At 38.1% G+C, this 17,282-nt stretch overlaps 1 protein-coding gene across 4 annotated transcripts; it reads left to right on the plus strand.

Annotated features, from left to right (window-relative positions):
* Positions 1-919: 919 nt before the first annotated feature.
* LOC139946523 (fizzy-related protein homolog) lies at positions 920-16,948 on the plus strand. Of its 4 annotated transcripts, XR_011787258.1 has the most exons (14): positions 920-1,089; positions 2,661-2,942; positions 3,554-3,606; positions 4,261-4,385; positions 4,773-4,989; positions 5,689-5,872; positions 7,021-7,086; positions 8,069-8,171; positions 9,284-9,465; positions 10,231-10,464; positions 11,278-11,382; positions 14,109-14,201; positions 14,346-14,779; positions 14,836-16,948. XR_011787258.1 is itself a non-coding variant. In XM_071944208.1 (13 exons), the coding sequence occupies exons 2-13, from the start codon at positions 2,868-2,870 to the stop codon at positions 14,385-14,387; spliced, it is 1,479 nt and encodes a 492-aa protein (XP_071800309.1). In that variant the 5' UTR covers positions 920-1,089; positions 2,661-2,867; the 3' UTR covers positions 14,388-16,948. The 4 variants fall into 4 exon arrangements, 3 of the variants coding, with proteins under 3 accessions (XP_071800309.1, XP_071800311.1, XP_071800310.1); XM_071944208.1 differs by having other exon boundaries at positions 14,346-16,948; XM_071944210.1 differs by having other exon boundaries at positions 4,261-4,379; positions 14,346-16,948.
* Positions 16,949-17,282: the final 334 nt, after the last annotated feature.

Below are 17,282 nucleotides of genomic sequence, written 5' to 3' on the forward strand. Positions count from 1 at the left end.
GGCCTATTTCAATTCCGCTTATGCAAAAAGTAACACCTTTAGGCCTGGCTACTTTTAATGCGCTCCCCTTATTATATTAAAGGGACACACCGGCCGAATTGGGCTATTTGGGCTACAAAATAGACTAAGATGTGACTTCAACAGTCTTCCAGGAATGAAGAAGAACAGTCCTTAAAAAAACCCATCAAATTTAGCCGTTTTTGAGCATTTTAAGACAAAGACGCAGGTCTCGTGATTGTTCTAACCAAAAAGTGGTACAAACAATCACGTGACCTTCCGGGCTAGTTTTACTTTCAGCCGTCTAAACGTTTTTTACATAACCAAATTTAAATCTTTTTTTTACAAAATTATTTACGAATAATTGACGAAAAAGATCATGTATTCAAATTATCGCTACAAATGTAAATAGTGGTGAAAAATCAAACGTAAGATTCACATTTAAAGAGTCCGTGTAACGGAAGCTTGTAACATGGCCGCTTTGGGTTTTTTAAAACATTTTTCGCTAAATACGTGACATTTTGATGATTTTTTTTACAGCAACCATCTATAAAAACATTATTTATGATTTTACACCCCTAAATAGCGTAAACGGTGAGCCGGTGTGTCCCTTTAAGGGTAAACATCACGACAGGGCCTAATCTAAACCAATGTTGTTATTATGTTGTGTTTGCCATTAGCCGTGTACAAATCATGCATTATCACATGAAATCCAGACTCGGTCACATCACCTCCATGCAGTGTACTGCCTCCATGGCCGCGTGGTCAAGTTCAGATTCGGAGCTCTATCCGGAGATTCGGGGCCGCCGAGGTTTTGAAAAAAGCCTCATTAAAAGGACGCACAGCGCCCTCTCTGTATACTGTAAGAACCATAAAGTGCGCCCTCAAAGGTTTAGTTTTGTTTAGACTAGTTCCAGTTAGACGCCATGTTTGTTTTTAAAATTCGCTTTGTCAAAAAACACAACACTCAATACAACATTTTACAACAAGTCGTTCTATTTATTTAGGAAGGAAAATCTACAACACAAGAGGTATATGAATCGTTTATATGCAAAATAGCTTGTTGGAGCTCATCCGTAAGTGTAACTGAGTGTAAGTATCGCCCAACATAATCATTTTTTGGGGGGTCGCACTCGCTTGAATCATGCTTTAATCACCGAATTGCGCTGTCGCCCTGTGCAAATTTTGTGTTCAATTCCATTGCTTTGGCATTGCTTGGGAAGTTATGTTTTTTCTGGATAACTTTCCGTATGGCGCCACCACTTTTTCACTCATTTTTACAAAAAGGGATATATCAATCAGGTAAATTAGATACTATATTATTTTATTTCGAATGAAAAAGTGGTGGCGCCATGCGGAAACTTTTCCTTTTTTCTTTGCATGTTGCTTTATGATGGTAAGAATGAGAAATTTAAACCAGTCTACTTGCCCCCAGCAAAGTCGACCATTTCAAATAAGTAGCCCATATTTTAAAAGCAAATATTTGGAAAATAAAACAAAGGCCAAAGCAATGTTTTTTTAAAAGTTTTTTTTAGTTTTAACTTACTAAAGCGAGTTTAAATAAAGATAAAAATATACGTTATTCAATCAAAATGTAAACAAACGGTTTCTTCTTCATCATTGAAATTGGAGAATAGATTGGTTTACATTTTGAGTTTCATGAAAATTGAAATTGCTTTTCAATTAAATTTAAAAACAATTTTTAATAAATAAAAAAAGTAAATACATTTGAATAAGTTATTCAGACCCATATTCCTGAACTTTTTGTCAGTGTGACTATATTCGTTCACTTTATTTATTCTGTCATGTACACAGTCAACCCAATCATTAATCACACAGGATTCAGTACAGTGAAACGAATAAAGCAGTGTGGGGCGGTGGGGGCGACTTTGTGAGGGATGACTTTTTATTTGTGGACTCGTCAAAAGTGTACTTAAAAAAAAATTAAAGCCATTGGACACTTATGGTAATCAGTACTGTCCAAGGCCAACAGAACAGTGACACTTCCTGTACCACAACTTGTATATTAAATAACAAACCTGCAGGCCTGATACTTCACGGAGGCAACGAAGGCGATTGCCTCCGTTGCCCCTTGCCATTGCCTTGGTGCCCTTGAAATGCTCTAGTAGGAATTTACAATTTCCTCATCGGGTGCCCTTTGCCAAAGAGAAAATGCCTTGGCGCCCTTGCCCTTTCAAAAACAAAGCACACAGCACAGGCCTGAACATTTTAGGCTCAATCGGTCACCGGAGTCGGGAGAAAATAACAGGGAAACCCACCCTTGTTTCCGCACGTTTCGCCGTGTCATGACATGTGTTTAAAATAAATCTGTAATTCTCAATATCGAGAATTGATAATTGTTTTAGTGTTTTCTCAAAAGTAAATCATTTCATGGAATAATCATTTCATGGAATAATATTTCAAGAGAAGTCTTTCACCATTACCTTCTGTAAACCCTGTAAGTTATTTGTAAATCTGTGCACTTTTAATTGGAAAATCTTTAAGTCAATGGGAATTTTTTTTAAAGGGGCACCAAGGCGCAGACCAGGGGCCATGGCCTCCGTGGATTGCGTGTCATTTCAGGCCTGTCGGACCACTCTAAAAATCCACCACTAAAATTCAAATGTTGTAACATTTTGTCCTATTTAATCCAAATTTTACAGGTACATTTAGCATCGCTGGTGTAATTAGTCATGCCATCTCAACTCAAGTATTGCCAGTAACCAGCTTGGCATACATGTAATCACCTTCAGAACCAGATAAACAATTGATCAAACCCTGACAAGCATTCAGCTAGCTGTGTTCTCTTAACAGTCAACATGGACTCTTGCTAGATCGGAACAATACAAGAACTTTTATAATAAAGCAAGATGAATCAAGACTATGAGAAACGACTTCTTAGTCAGCAGAATGGCCAAGGATCTGTGGGCTCACCGATATTAACAGTAAGTAACTGACAATCATTTCTAAACTGTTTTTTAACAAGTTGAATCCTTCATTTGTTTCTTTTTATCTTTTGAGGTGCTGTTGTATCTTTTATTTTGTTTATGGTAGTTTTTAATGTAGTTTTGTTGTTCTTTGTACTTGCCTGTACATATTTTTTTTCCTTCGTATTTAATGCTTGTCCTTATATTGCTTGTTTTACTCTACGCCTACATATTTTTGTATTTCATTGTAATTTTGTTACCCATTTGTAAAAGTAAATCAAATATATATATTTTTTTAAATGTGGACAATAAATGCAATCTATCTATCTGGAAACTTTTCTGGACTTGAGCCCGGTTTATTATTCATGCGAATGTGATACGAATTGTGACGTCACACATTTGCGACAAATAACTAGCATTACTTGACTCCAGCGAAACATTCGCAGCGAAAAAAGAGCTGTAACTTTTTAATTCAGTTCGCTTTCGCAGGAAGTATGAACCATGCTTGACAGTGTCTCCACACGATTGAATTGATTTTGCAACACAGTATTGTTAATCAAACTTGAGGTTGGGTAATTGCAATTGTATGTGTTACTTATAATGCTGATTGTATTTGTTATTCTTTAAAGCCGTTGTCTCCTGGTCAAGCTGCATCCCCTAATAAAGACAGATACAGCGACAGGTAAGTAAGACCCCCCCCTCAAAAAAAAAAAAAAGAAGTTAATGTTCTGCTTTCTGTTACTTGTCATTTTACAATAGTGGCGGAAGGTCAGAAACTAAAAAAAAAAAAAATTCCTACTTTTTTTCTTCTTTTTGTGATATGTTTATCAATTGTGTTAAAATGCCCTACTTACCCAATTAGCTTTATCTCCCAAAAACATTGACTGACAAAAAAGGTGCTTGAAAAATGCATCAAGGTCCTCTTAAGTATTATTTTTACTCACTTCAGGTTTGCAGGAGATGTTGCCAGATATGGAGGTACGATTGTGTCAGATGTATTTCCCAAAAAGAAAAATTTTCAAGTAAAAGATAATTTTTTTAAATAAAAAGTTTAGGGTCGCGGTGCTAAGTAAGGATCGGTCGGGTAACCAGGCATGGGAAAAGATTTGCTAAGAAACTTCGGTCACCTTTCTTTAAATTGTATTTATTTTGAAAAATGAGCTCTTGGTTCACCCTTTTACATTCTTGTGCAGGTAAGGTACAAATCAGCTTCACCTTTACCCTGGTTTACAAAAAAAACCTTGGAAACCTGGTGTAAATTGAGCGCACAAGCACAATTGAATTTTGTCTTTATGACAGGTGTGATAATTGACAGTAATATTTCTAATGTGCGTAGATTCATTCCAAGTCGTGCAGGGACCAACTGGTATGTTGGATTTAACTCAATTCAAGAGCAGAATGAAGAGTTACCGACGGCAACAAGAAGACCTAAAGATGAGACTGATACCAGCAAAGGTAAGGGTAAGTGCAAGTATCGTTTTTTCCTTATTTTCAATTAATTTGATAAATAATTCATTATTTTGTTATAAATATTGTTTTTGTTATTTTCAATTAATTTTTATTAATAACATTGCCTTAATTTATGACTTGAATAAATAACTTACATTATAACACACCTCTTGCTTGTTCTGTATTCTGGTTGGCTGAAACACGGTCACATGGGATGAACTAATATAGTCCTTTTGATTGTTACGTATTTGAAATTTCCATTAATGACCATATAGTTCTGAGCGGACAGTTTGTCAATAAAAGTGTAGTCACTGCTGTGATCAAAATGTATCAGTTGAAAATGAAATCAATATTTTGGATGACATAAATTATGTATTGTACAATTGGTTATACTTGCAGCTACAGACATGCTAGCCTACCACTGTCTCCTGAAGAACGAGCTTCTTGGAGCTAACATCGATAAGATTAAAGACCCACAGTGTGAAGATAGGCGGATGGTTAGCCCACAGAAGGCCAAGAGAAATCTATTCCAGTATAGCGTCCAATCCAAGAGACCCAGCGTGGCTAAGAGTGAAGACTCTTCATCATATTCACTGTCACCTGTAGGAAGTAAAAGGTAGGTCACAAAATAGATCCTTGTGTTGTGTATTAGTAAATCATGGACTAAAAAGCCTGGAGTTTAACAGAGGGCACTAAGGCCATTGCCTCTGTTTCCCTTGTATTGACCTGGGTGCCCCTTCAAAAGTTTCCCAAAGACTTTTGACTTGTTGTACTTTATATGCATTTTTCATTTAAGGACCCTTTGATCATTACGTGAATGATATTGCCATTAATGAGCTTATACAGGTCTGCTACTTCACAGAGGCAACGAAGGTGATTGCCTCCATGCACCCGGTCATTGCCTTGGTGTCTTGAAATGCTGCAGTAGAAATTTACAATTTCCTCATAGGGTGCCCTAGTATCAAGGAGAAAATGCCTAGGTGCCCTTGCCCTTTCAAAATCGAAGCATACAGGCCTGCTTATAGTTCTGAGCAGATGATATGCGTACCTTATTTATTATATGGTCCACTCGCATCTGATATTGACCCAATTCACCCGACGTCATCATCAGATTAATCTTGGAACCACCATATTGGTGGGCAATGCCACTGTGCGTTATTAAGTGAAGAGCGCATTTTAGACGACGCGGCGTTTACACGTAAACCTATGGACCACCAAAATGGTGAGCGTGGCACAGTCGCCGCGTGTGACGTGCGTGCAAGGGGTCAATATGCATGTTTTGTGTTAACAACTTTGATTGTGTTTTTTGTTTCAGCCAAAAGCTTTTACTATCACCTCGTAAACCAATGCGTAAGATATCCAAGATTCCCTTCAAGGTGCTGGATGCTCCGGAGCTACAAGATGACTTCTATCTTAATCTGGTTGATTGGTCCTCAACGAATATCCTGAGTGTTGGTCTGGGAACCTGTGTCTATCTATGGAGTGCATGTACAAGTCAGGTATATTAGACTGTAACCTATAACACTCTTACTCACTGTTTTTTTTTCTCAAAAGATTTTTGGGGTTGAACAAAGAATTGACTAGAGTGGGATTTGAACCAACGACCTCCGGATTAACGTGCCGGCGCTCTACCAACTGAGCTATCTAGCCCTATGTTGGCGGTGTCCCTATTTTGTCAATATCTTTGTTCGGGGTTGCCAGTCAGAAGCCATACTTCCGTTAACTGCCGTGTAGCCAGGGATCACACCCAAATTACGATACAACCTGGGAAGCGGCAGCCAGGGGATCACCTTGAGGGGATGCGACTTTTTGTTTCAGATGTCAATATAAACCACAACTTACAAGGGAAACTGACTGGGTAAATTTTGAAATGATTTTTGGGGTTGAACCAAGAATTTTTCCTGAGCGATATAAGCTGAGATGTTTGACTTGAAGTCACATGGATTAACAGTGATAGTGGCTTCTTGGATAGCGCTCATATCTATAGCGCATTTTAAACATTTCATCACTTAACCTACATGACATACTGAAAGATTTGAAGCAGACAGCTATTTGGGTCTCATGGCCGAGTGGTTTAGAGCATTGAAATCATGTTCTGGTGGTTCAGTCATCAGAGTGTGGGTTCAAATCCCAGTCCTGCCATGTGTGTCTTTGAGCAAGATGCTTCATACTATTATTGTTCTCTCCACCCAGGGGTATATATTGGTACCTGCGAGGGTAGAGGTTGATATTGTGTATGAAGAAGCCTTCTGAGCGCATGGCAGCTTGGGCTGTGTACTCCCCAGGGAGTGTTGATAGATTAAATGAATGTTATTGGTCTAACGAGCAGGGCACTAATATAAAGCGCATTGACACTGTTATTTTAAAATGTGCTACATAAGAACTAGTTATTATATTATTTTTAAAATGTTACATATGCCCATTCCTGGACCCACCTAGTTATCTGTATGTTAATGAGATATGACTAAACTTTAACCCTTAATTGAATTGAATTGAATTGAATGGTTTATTCGTCAAGTATATAAATAATACATGAAATTTACATTCCTATTGTACAGCAACATATAAAATATTAAAATGTAGAATTGCACAAGTTATACCACAATACCACATAAAACAATAACTGTTTGTGTTAATTTGATTACAGGTAACTAGACTGTGTGATTTATCAGTGGACGGTGATACAGTGACATCGGTATCTTGGAATGAAAGGGTAAGACTGACTCTTTGATTATAATTTATATACTGTGTTTCAGCTAGCTGCTGTGAGTAAAACTCAACAAAAGAAAACCGTAGAATAAGACTTTACCTCATTTGCTGGTTACTTTGAAACATTTAAGAAATTTGCTCAACTAACATTCATTGTATATTTAGACTTATCTTAGTGTTGCACACATCTGTGCGTGACTTGCAATTCATTTTGCAACTTGCAATTCACATTGCATGTTTTACAGAATCATTGAGAATCAAATAAGCATCTTTGTCTAAACTTTGTAATAATGTTAATTTTAACATATTAATTGAACTAAAAAATTGAAATTGTTTTGATAATATACTGCTGTAATTCTTTTTAGTTTGAAGGTTTTTTTATAACTAGAATTGAAAAAGAATATTTGATTTCAGAAGATAATATTTTGGTCTTTGTCTTGTTTTCTCGTTTTTTGATACGCACGATACTTGCATTGAGAATGAATGTTGAATTTGATTTTCTACATGTTCATTATTTTCTGGGCCAAATTTCATACAGTTGCTTCAGCACAAAAAATAAACTAAGCAAAACCGAATTATGCTAACCAGAAAAAGGTGACCTGCCAAAACACCATGCCACACGTACAACTTGTGACTGGTATCCTGCTTAAAATTGCTAAGCAGGGATTTTTTTAGCAGTATTCTCAGCTTAAGCAGCTCTATGAAATTGGGCCGTGGTTGAGCTTGTTAAGCAATTAGTCTGTATTGGTTCAAATAGTACATTTTACGCATTAACTATTTGTAACTTTGTTTTTGTATCTGAAATTGCCAAATAAGTAATAACAACAAATAAGAAGAAGAAGAAGAAGAAAGTGCACCTCTTGGTTTCTTTGAAACGAGGAAGGGGTTTGCAAACTTTTCAGACAAAATGCCTCCTTCCAATAATTTAATATCAAATTAATATGCCGCAGCCTTCTTATACACAAGTGTTGTGCTATTTATTACAGGGCAATTTAGTTGCTGTAGGAACACATAAGGGACTGGTACAAGTATGGGACTCGTCTACCCAGAAGCGGGTCAACACACTTAAAGGTCACTCGGCAAGAGTAGGTAAGTTTGATCATCAGTTGTCATACCGATGGTTCATTCAGGGGTGAGATTCTTCCACCTTGTGGCGGATTTCAGACTTTCCGTATTATAAAAGCCATATTTTGTTTTCAGTACCGACTGTTATTTTATTTGTATACTTCCTTGTTTTATTTTCTGGTTTGCTTGTTTTTGTTGTTGTTTTGCTTTCATGATTTTCATAGCAGTGTGTAACTTTGGATGCTCTAGTAAACATTGACATGGCCTCATATGAAAGATTGTATACATTACTGTTGTGTATGAGAGGTTAGAAGTGGATATTATTCTTAGAATTGAAATTAAGGGCTACGTTTACGTCAGGGAAGCATTGGTTTTTCATTTTTGGCCACGTTTGACCGATTTTTGGCAAAGTGTGGCCTGGAACGACTGATTTGGGCTGTTCTGGCTGGACTGGTTTTTGAAGTGTGTGCTGTTATTTATTTACTCTGTTATTAAACTTGGAGGTTTTAACAAATTTACCATGTGTTTCCACCATTGTCGTGCTGTTTTCTTTGTTAACTAGCGTTTTTAAAAACTTTTTTTTTTTTTTTTTTTGGTGTTATCATTGCTTGCCCTTTTTAATGTTTGTGCTTTGCAATTTAATCCAACTTTTTATTGCCTTCTTCTTGCAATGTTGTTTCTTACTTTGTACTTTGATTGTGTACAGATTGTACTTTTTGAGGATGACCCATTTGAAATCATATATACAGGTGACATGGTTACCATCATTAAATATGCCTTTAAGCTTTTTATTATTAGTAGTAGTAGTAGTAGTAGTGGTTTAGATATTTATTCCAAGACTGGCAACAACAAACAGATGTATCAAATAAAGCATTACTTACAGACTACAAACAGGGATTGAAACGTCAATATTACAAATTTAAGATCTTTAGACTGTTAACATTAATAAGGATATGTAGGGGAAAACTTGAAAAACAAAGTGCTTTTAGAATTTTCCCTGTGGCACACTTGGACGGGACAAGGACATGAACGTCTTGACAATAAGACAAGCTGACAGATGATTCCAGCCAGATGAATAAATTGTTACATTGTATTAAGTAAAAATTATTATTAATGGTGAATGTGTGAATTTACAGGTGCTTTGGCATGGAATGCAGACATGTTATCATCAGGTAGTAGAGATCGAATGATTCTACAGAGAGATGTACGCACCCCGACCACCCCAGAGAGACGTCTTGCCGGGCATCGACAAGAAGTATGCGGCTTGAAATGGTCACCTGATCATCAACATCTAGCCTCAGGAGGAAACGATAATAAGGTAAAATTATGACCTGGTCACTAGGCTAGTTATTTCGGTCTTACAGGGTGGCATGGTTGGCTTGTGCGTAAAGTGCTCGCCTCTCACCAAGGTGACCCTGGGTCGATACCCGTCCAGGGCAATATGTGAGTTGAGTTGTGCGTTGGTTCTCTGCTGTGCCACGAGGGTTTTCCTGACTATCCGGTCTTCCTCCCTTGGGAACAAAAATCAAACACTTTGGATCTTTGGCTGTGCTCCGTGGTCATAATGGGTTGATATGGCTGGCTGCCAAAGGCGCCCTTGCATGCCTGCTTCTCGAACACGTTGTAGCCGCGTCCTTCGCAATTCAGCTCTTAGCTGCGAGTAAGGATGATCATCCTTACTCGCAGCTAAGAGCTGCCCCCCCAAAAAAAAAAAAAAATTATTAATTATTAAATAGTTTTGATACCTTTTGTTGGCCAAGTTTTTGGCCATGACATGAATCTCTACTCATTGTGAATGAAGATGTATGTAATATAATTAACCTGCAGAAGTTTCAGCCTCATTAGTCGTCAAGTTTTTGAAGAAAAACAAAATTACAGAGCAAAGTTTTTAGGAGAGTCGCATAAATCCGCTGTACATGCTAAAATAATGTTTGTCTCAGGCAAATTTCACAGATTTGTTATTTTATGCATATGTTGGGATACACCAAGTGAGAATACTGGTCTTTGACAAATTACCAAAGGTTTCCAGTGCCTTTGAAGTGTCTGTTGTTAATAACCGTTTGTTTCTGTTTTTGATTGATAGTTATTTGTTTGGAACAACTCAAGTCTAACGCCAGTGCAGCAATACACTGAACATCTAGCTGCCGTTAAAGCCATAGCTTGGTCACCCCATCAGCATGGTCTACTAGCCTCAGGGGGCGGTACGGCCGATCGATGTATCCGTTTCTGGAATACGTTAACTGGACAACCACTCAACTCAGTAGATACAGGCTCACAAGTCTGCAATCTTGCCTGGTCCAAACATGACAATGAATTGGTGAGTGATATATAAGTAGCATTTGAAACTTCTCATGGTGGAATTTTGATCTAGTAAGGTTTGCGGTAACACCATGTAATGTTATAACTCACCTCTTGCTCGTTCTGTATTCTGGTTGGCTGAAACACAGTCACGTGGGATGAACTAATATAGGCTAGTGATCGCGCGCGCGTGTTTTGCGGGAATAGTACCTGAGCGGGCAATAGTCTTTGAATATAGTGCCCGCGGTAACAGCGCCCTCTCTTGACTTGAACCTGAACAACAACTACAAAACCCCTTTTTCTGTTCTTATTTGACATTTAAGATCGAGCTGTGTTATAAAACACACATTGACTGGCATAATTCGGTAACTAGTGTAAGTCTATTCCCACTCGGGCCTGTGAGTGACCAGAAGAGGGCCCATTTCTCTCGGCCTTCGGCCTCGGGAAATATGTCGCTCTTCTGGTCACTCAAAGTCCCTCGTGGGAATAGATGTATACTAGTAACCTTGTTGCCAGTCAATATGTGTATAATAATCTCTAATTGAGTTGGGGTGGTTCTGACAAGAACCGTAGGTTTCAACTCGTAAAAATATGCACTGATGTGTGTAACTGCACTGATGTGTGTAAGCACTGTATACTCGGTACTCTCCCGAGTTCTGTGAAAGAAAATCACAGGCATATTACTCGGGTGGGATTCGAACCCACGACCCTTGCAATTCTAGAGCAGTGTCTTACCAACTAGACCACCGACATTGCCTGATAGCTGGAGGCAGTTGGAATCCTAATCCTAAGTAATCAATGTTTATGTACGTTGATTGTTTGTCTGCTACAGGTGAGCACACATGGTTATTCACAGAATCAGATCCTGGTGTGGAAGTACCCATCATTGGTAGAAGTAGCCAAGCTAACTGGGCATACCTATAGAGTCTTGTACCTGGTAAGTACTAAGCTTGGGCGGTTCCAGAAATTTGGGGCTCGGTTCCGGTTCCGAAAAAAAGCTCGGTTCTGAGACATACCCGGTTCCAATTCAATAAAAAACATAAGCCGCCCGTCCAGAGCTCACACACACACACAAATGAGCCGATCTATTTGAACTGAAAATAACCAAGTTAATCAGACATCGGTTCCGAGCTCACACACACACAATTGGAGCCGATCTATTTTTAACGAAAATACCAGAATACCCACCCCAATGATCAGACATCGTGCCACCGAGCACCTATTTTCCCTGTTCTGTCCTTACTCTATGATTTAAACAAGTCTTTGATTTAGCCGGCAGTATGATCGTTGTGTAGCATATGTCCGTAGTGTAGTACATCCGTAGTGCAGTACATTCGTAGTGCATGCAGTGTGTCGTCTCTGTACATACAAGTGTACTATGCCTGTACATGCCTGTACATACATACCTACAGCACTGTGTGTTTTGTGCACGGGGCTAGCTTTTATGAATATGGATATATCGGCAGCCAATCACAACGTGCTGTCTATACATGTACATGTATATGCATGACATGTACATGTGCATACATGTGGCGGTTGTAGAAGATGCCTATGTGTGTGCACTGTGTATGCAGCAGCCACATGTGATAGTTGATACTCATGTCGGCTTGAAGCCTTTGCACACTGTATCTGCGGTCACCGCTTTCAACATCAAGCCTCATTTTCTAGAGCCGGTTCGTCGCAGGATCGGCTCCACAGAGCCTTTTATAATTGGGACTCGGTCTTTTAAAATCGGAACCGACAAAAGCGGGTACCCGGTTCCACAGAAGAGTGGAACCGCAAGTCCGGTTTTCAACTTGGAACCGGGTAGAACCGGGTAACCGAAGGGACCGCCCAAGCTTACACATACTAATAATAATACTAGGTTCTTATATAGCGCTTTATCACATCTCTAGGGGTGTATCAAAGAACTCCATATTCTGTCCTGCAAGGTATGTGGAGCTATGTTTTTGAAACCCCTTCTATTTCCGATAGGTATACTGGGTTCTTTTACGTGCATTACACAATACACGGGACCAACGGCTTTACGTTCCATCCGAAGGATGAAGCAATGGTTTTGGTCTTGGTTGTGCTTAAGGACACAAGTGTCACGACCCACACTCTGCTGCACCGAGACACCAGAGTTTGAATTCGGTGCTCTTATCCGCTCTGCAATGACACTTCCATGTAGAAGGTGGAAGTACAAAACTTAAAGGAACATTACAGAATTGGTCAGAAACAAAATCGTGAAGATCACAGATTTACATCAAACTTACACGGTCTAATGATGATGATAACAGAAAACATCCCTTGAGATATTTCTGTCTGAAATGTCATATTTGATGAGAAATAAATAATATAATTTCGCATTTGGAGTTTATCGCTCAGTGAGCCTTTTATTCATTTTTTTGTTTGCATCAATGTCATGCAAAATGTGTAATCGGTTTTGTACTATTTTCTCGTGACCCGGATGGCCGATCGATCCCAAACTTCTACAGATTTGTCAGTTTATGTATATGGTGGATTACATAAAGTGCTTACACTGCCATCAAATGTTTTGGTAGCAAAACCAATTCTGTAATGTTCTTTTAAGATTGAAATGATTGACCAATTGTGATTAAGCAACTGTTATTTGGGCCAACCGGCCCTATTCCTGAATCCTTCAATGTGGCAGTACACTTACATGCACCAATCTTGTCGGCCATTTTAGGAGCCAAAATGTACACATGGGCCCTTTTCGGATGGCTGCAGATTCGGCTCTGGCTAGCTTGGCCCCATGGTTGTTTTGACATTTGCGCATGCTTTGCGTACGTGCTCAGGGCTTCAGACGAGAGAACAGAGCCTGGAGCCAAATCCAAATCTGAAGCCTTGGATTCGAAAAGGGCAATAGGAAATGACTCCCAAAATGATGGAACTGGGGTGGATTTCACAAAGAGTTAAGACTAGTCTTATCTCGAGTTAGGACGCATTGTCGTACTAACTTAGTTCGAGCCATATGTTTTTTATATCTCCTAGGACCCTAACTCTTTGTGAAATCAACCCCTGGTGGATGTGTGTTGTAGGGAGGTGCATACTGCATCGTGCAAGAGGTCAATCCAAGGATTTGGGGCTGTAAGGGTTTTAAAATTGGGTAGAGCAGTCAAACATGCTAACAAAATTATCGGTATTCAGCAGGCTGTACTGGATGGCAGGTATGGCAGTTCCTTTGTTCCGGCTGCCATTAAGTTATACAATGGCCAGCTGGAACAGTGAACCACTTAGGTTCTAGCCCCATTGTGGGTGTCATACCTTTTTACTGTTGTTGTACAATGTATTTTTTTTCAGTATCTGCCCTTTTATCTTTCTGTGGCTCACTTTTTAACCTTCTATTTAGGCCTACTCTTTCTCCACTGTACCGTTTAACCCTTTTTGTAACGTTGGTATTTTATATTGGTGTGTTTTTATATGTTAAGATAAAGTGCCAAAGGCATTACCCTTACAGGGACAATAAAGTTTTATTGTAATTTATTGTTTTGTAATGTATTTTGCGGTATTGTATTGTTAACAAATTCTTAAACATAGCTATAATTACTATCGTATCTCCAAATCTGTTGGGTTAAGAAACTAAGACCAGGAACTGATATTACATGGAAGTTTTGCACTCTAAGATTGATTCTTAAGATGTTCCTGTCTTTGTTTTTGTAGGCTGTATCTCCTGATGGGGAAGCCATAGTAACAGGAGCTGGGGATGAAACTTTAAGGTTCTGGAATGTCTTCAGCAAATCAAGATCATCAAAGGTTTGTAGAAAGTTGCACACTTAGTTATTTATTATTAGAGAAATTTTACTCTCTGATATTATGCTTTCCTGATCGAAAACTAGTTTGATTTACTTTCCTTAATATTATTTTGATGTTATTTTGATTTTATGTTTCCCTTCACAGGAATCCAAGTCCGTCTTGAATCTATTTAATCATATTAGATAAAGAAAGAAGTCATCATATTGACCCAGTGCTGCTGGGCCACATCAGGAGATACAGATGTCCCAAATAGGAACCATTGCTGCAATTTGACAGGTCCCAAGTGGGAATCGGCCTGTTTTTGCTGATGTTCTTTAGGGTGTAGTGTTGAAAACCCAAGTTGGAATCAGGCCTGTTATTGCTGATGTTCTTCAGGGTGTAGTGTTGAAAACCCAAGTTGGAATCAGGCCTGTTTTTGCTAATGTTCTTCAGGGTGTAGTGTTGAAAACCCAAGTTGGAATCAGGCCTGTTATTGCTAATGTTCCTCAGGGTGAAGTGTTGAAAACCCAAGTTGGAATCAGGCCTGTTTTTGCTAATGTTCTTCAGGGTGTAGTGTTGAAAACCCAAGTTGGAATCAGGCCTGTTATTGCTAATGTTCTTCAGGGTGAAGTGTTGAAACCCAAGTTGGAATCAGGCCTGTTATTGCTGATGTTCTTCAGGGTGTAGTGTTGGAAGTTAACACTAATGCCCAAGTAGGAATTACGTCTGGTATGTTATTCATGGTGTAGTGTTGAAGTTAAGACTAAAGCCCAAGTAGAAGGCCTTTTGTTGATGATGCAGTATGGGGCAGTATTGAAGTTGGCACTAGGGGCCCAAGTAGGAATCGGTGCTACTGAATGAATGTGAACAGTATTTCCTAAATGGGAATACGTACCCAGTGGAACGTTAGTAAGAAGAGTGTCCATGGAGAGACATGTTTCTTGCAGTACGGCTACTTGTAACTCTTAATTACTGATGATAAAACATTGCTTATTCGCTCATGTACAACTGTTTTATGCATGCCTGTGTGTTTATGATCAGCATGTGCTTTTGCAGCTAAGGAATACGAATACAAACTTAATCTACCAACCTTGCACCTAAATCATACCAATAAATGCTATGTTTTCTGATAAAAGGCACTGGACACGTTTGGTAATTGTCAAAGACCAGTGTTCTCACTTGGTGTATCCCAATATGCATAAAATAACAAATCTGTGAAAATTTGGGCTCAATTGGTCATCGAAGTTTGAAAAGAATAATAAAAGAAAAAAACACCCTTGTTGCACAACTGTGAGTGCTTTCAGATGCCTAATAAAAGGCTTCAGGCCTGAAGTTTTTTAATATTTAAGTGAGAAATTACCTCTTTCTCAAAAAACTACCGTTACCTCAGAGGGAGCCGTTTCTCACAATGTTTGATGCTATCAACATCTCTCCAAGTTGTTTTTTATTCTAGCAATTATTTTGAGTAATTAACCAAAGTGTACAGGGCATTTTATATAGATATGATTACAGTAAATCTGTAAATTTAATTTGTTAGTTTATCTTCCTTTTATATCATTTTAATTATGTCTTTGCCAATCTATTTGATGAGGCTTAAGTTAATGAAGTCAGAAAGATTAGATACATAATTACAGAAATCAAGAAAGTTTTAGTTGGCTATTCATTCATTTTAAAGAACCTTTTTTTATACCAACTGAGCTTTTCTTTTTGAACAGATAAGGTTGGATTTTAAATTAATTTCATTAAAGTGGTTATCATATTACTAAGTTGTGACACAGCGATTTATAATTGAACGAAACAGTTATGTGACAATGTTGTTTAATTTGTATTATACATGTATTTTTTATTTATTTATTTTAACTTTGTTTAAAGACATGGCTTTGTTATGAACATTGGAGTATTGGTAATGTTGTCACTGTCTTTATGGGGGCTTTTTCTAGAATAAAATGTCTAAACAAAAACCTGAAAGTTTCAGGACAAAATTTTTGGTTCTGAATCTTTGAATACTGTAAAATACAGTCATTTGGTTTCAACTGAAATTATCAAGATAGCCATGCAAGGCATGAGAGATATCCAGTGGTTGTGTATTATTACTGATTAATTTGACTTTTATTGAGATCTCACAAGCCTCGGCAAGTTAAAAAAATAAAATTGTGATTTTTTTTTTTTATGAACAATTTTTTTAAGGGGTTTGCCCATGTAATGTATCAAATCATTAGTTTGTGTCTCTTTTGATTTCATGGGGGTGGCGTCAAGGGGGCTGAGCAGGGGGCTTCCCTGCCACCTCACTCGCACACTTTGAAAATCTTTCATTGACATAATCTTGAAATCTAAGATGATGAATGTCAGATTGATTTTTTTCAAAATTTCACTAAATTTCATTTTATCATTGACAACAAAAGTAAAAAAAAGTTTTTGTTTTTTTGCATGTGTTACTGCGAGATGAAGCATACAGTTGCACTACGGATAATTAAAGCAGTAGTATAAAGACTTGAAGATAAATTATCAACACGTAATTTGATTTTTATCCATTTGAAAATGTGACAATAAGTTAATATTAGTATAAAAAAAGTTATTGAAACATTTTCTTTTAACATTTTGTTCAATGTTCAGATGTTTGACCATAAAAATGTTACTATTGCGCTCTTTGCAGAAAAGCACTTTAATTACTATCAAATATATGTAAATGTAAATAGTTTATTCTATTATGTCCATTTAATTTGAAAATTATGATATTAAATATTTCAGTAAGACACCAGGATACTGAAACTTACAGAGTTTGATTGTACTATGCTTGTCTTTTGTGGTGTGTTGTGGTCAAGTGGTAAAGAGCACCAAGTTAAGTTCTGGTTGCAAAGTCATGAGGGTGGGTTTGAATCTTGGTCATGACAATTGTATCCGCGAGCAAGACACTAAACTACGTTTCTATTCACCCACGGGTAATGGGCCCATCCAGTAGGCTCCGCCCACGACGCACCTGTGAGCAAGAACACGTGGTGCTCTCCAATGCCTTTCTGCACAACTCTGCCGCGCGCGCCAAGATACGTGCTGGCATGTCTGACCTTAGTGTCGGGCCTTTGTTGCATTGTGATTGGTCAATAC

Source organism: Asterias amurensis, chromosome 13, assembly GCF_032118995.1.
Source record: "Asterias amurensis chromosome 13, ASM3211899v1".
NCBI classification, from domain to species: Eukaryota; Metazoa; Echinodermata; class Asteroidea; order Forcipulatida; family Asteriidae; genus Asterias; species Asterias amurensis.

What these genes read in the sequence shown, in the direction of transcription:
- LOC139946523 (XM_071944208.1), top strand. Translation starts at nt 2,868, where the DNA reads ATGAATCAAGACTATGAGAAACGACTTCTTAGTCAGCAGAATGGCCAA. An exon ending in TCACCTGTAGGAAGTAAAAG is followed by an intron (nt 4,990 to 5,688) that starts GTAGGTCACAAA and finishes TTTTTGTTTCAG; the next exon opens with CCAAAAGCTTTTACTATCAC. An exon ending in CCTATAGAGTCTTGTACCTG is followed by an intron (nt 11,383 to 14,108) that starts GTAAGTACTAAG and finishes TTGTTTTTGTAG; the next exon opens with GCTGTATCTCCTGATGGGGA.